The sequence below is a fragment of the Octopus bimaculoides genome, chromosome 26 (assembly GCF_001194135.2).
Source record: "Octopus bimaculoides isolate UCB-OBI-ISO-001 chromosome 26, ASM119413v2, whole genome shotgun sequence".
Taxonomy (NCBI): domain Eukaryota; kingdom Metazoa; phylum Mollusca; class Cephalopoda; order Octopoda; family Octopodidae; genus Octopus; species Octopus bimaculoides.
Window position 1 is genome coordinate 19330945 of NC_069006.1, and position 1425 is coordinate 19332369.

General features: G+C 34.1%; 1 protein-coding gene across 2 annotated transcripts in view; it reads right to left on the reverse strand.

Moving 5' to 3' along the window:
- The window catches only part of LOC106876104 (hillarin), a 97059-nt gene that overhangs the window by 13570 nt on the left and 82064 nt on the right, over positions 1-1425 (reverse strand). Inside the window, exon 1 of one of the 2 annotated variants that reach the window (XM_014924514.2) lies at positions 659-1313. The exons of the other annotated variant lie outside the window; for it this stretch is intronic. Coding sequence (XP_014780000.1) covers positions 659-925 — 267 coding nt within the window. The 5' untranslated portion in view covers positions 926-1313. Of the gene's footprint in view, positions 1-658; positions 1314-1425 lie in introns of those variants that run through there. 2 annotated transcript variants of the gene reach the window in all.

Sequence of the window (1425 nt, forward strand, 5' to 3'; positions counted from 1 at the left end):
GGCTAGTTGATTACATCAATCCCCAGTGCATAACTGGTACTTCTTGAAAAGATAAAAAGCGAAGTTGACCTCGGCGGAATTTGAACGCATGTAAACATGTAAAGCATTTTGCTTGGTGAGCCAATGATTTGCCTCATTTAATAATAATAATAATAATAATAATAATAATAACGAGCACTTAGAGAGTGCAAACCTCCACCAAGGCAACACTAACGTCCTCTCAACGATTAGCCAGAGATGATTTTTAAAATGAGAATATCTGAAATAAACTCAACTGCTCTCACAAACAAGAATACTAAAAATAAATCCAACCACTCACAAAAATTAAGTAAAGAAACCGGAAAAATAATCCAGAATCCTTGTCTGGTACTGGATCAATCCCAAAATCTAATCAGTTCACGCCAGTCATGAGGCCAAACATCCCTGAAAGTTTTATCTGAATCCATCCAGCGGTTCTTGAAATATCTTGTCCACAAACTAACAAACAAACAACCGTGACTGAAAATAATACCTCTGCCTTTGCTAAGGCAGAGGTAATTATAATGGTTTCAAATTTTGGCACAAGGCCAGCAATTTCAATTTCAGCAAGTAATTTCAACAAGTAAATGATAAAAAATATTATGAAAGATGAAGAAAAAAAGGAAAAAGTTGAAGTCACCTTTTTACAACATTTGAAGATAAACATTTCCATATTTGTGCCATATCGGAAGAGAGGGGACAGGACTGTGTCTTTGTAACCGGGATGGTGAAATCGGTGATGGCGTGTGGGGATCCAACCCCCACATTCACACAGCCACTGAATGGTCGCAGTACACGTGAAGTGGGCCCTTAAAAATGAGCCCTTAGAGACAAGCAAAGGTCCACTAAACTGGAATGTTGTGCCGATAATAATATTACAACTAGGTCTCTCTCCTTGCACATACATACATGCAAAGATACATATATATATGTATGTGTGTGTGTGTTTGTGTGATTGTCTCTATCTATCTATCACTATGTGTGTGTGTGGGGGGTATGTATGTGTACGTGTGTATATATGTGTGTGTATGTGTATATATGTGCGTGTATGTGTGTATATATATATATTAATGTTTGTTTTTATGTTGAGTTATACTAAAAAAACAATTTTATATTAAACCGACGGATTACTCAGCACTTTTTCAGAGTGCAAATTTATTGTGCTTTTAAAAGAAGAGTAATAACAGTAACTTGGAAGTTTTGGCCTGGTAGCCATATATACATATATATTGTCTCTTCATAAGCAACAGTTTTGTGAATATATTTGATCATGAAATTCAGTGTTAGAGAGTTGTTTAATTACTGATTTCCATGAAACTGAATCAAAATAAAGAGTAGTTACAGAACTAGCATATATATATATATATCTATATATATATATATATATATATATATATATATATATAT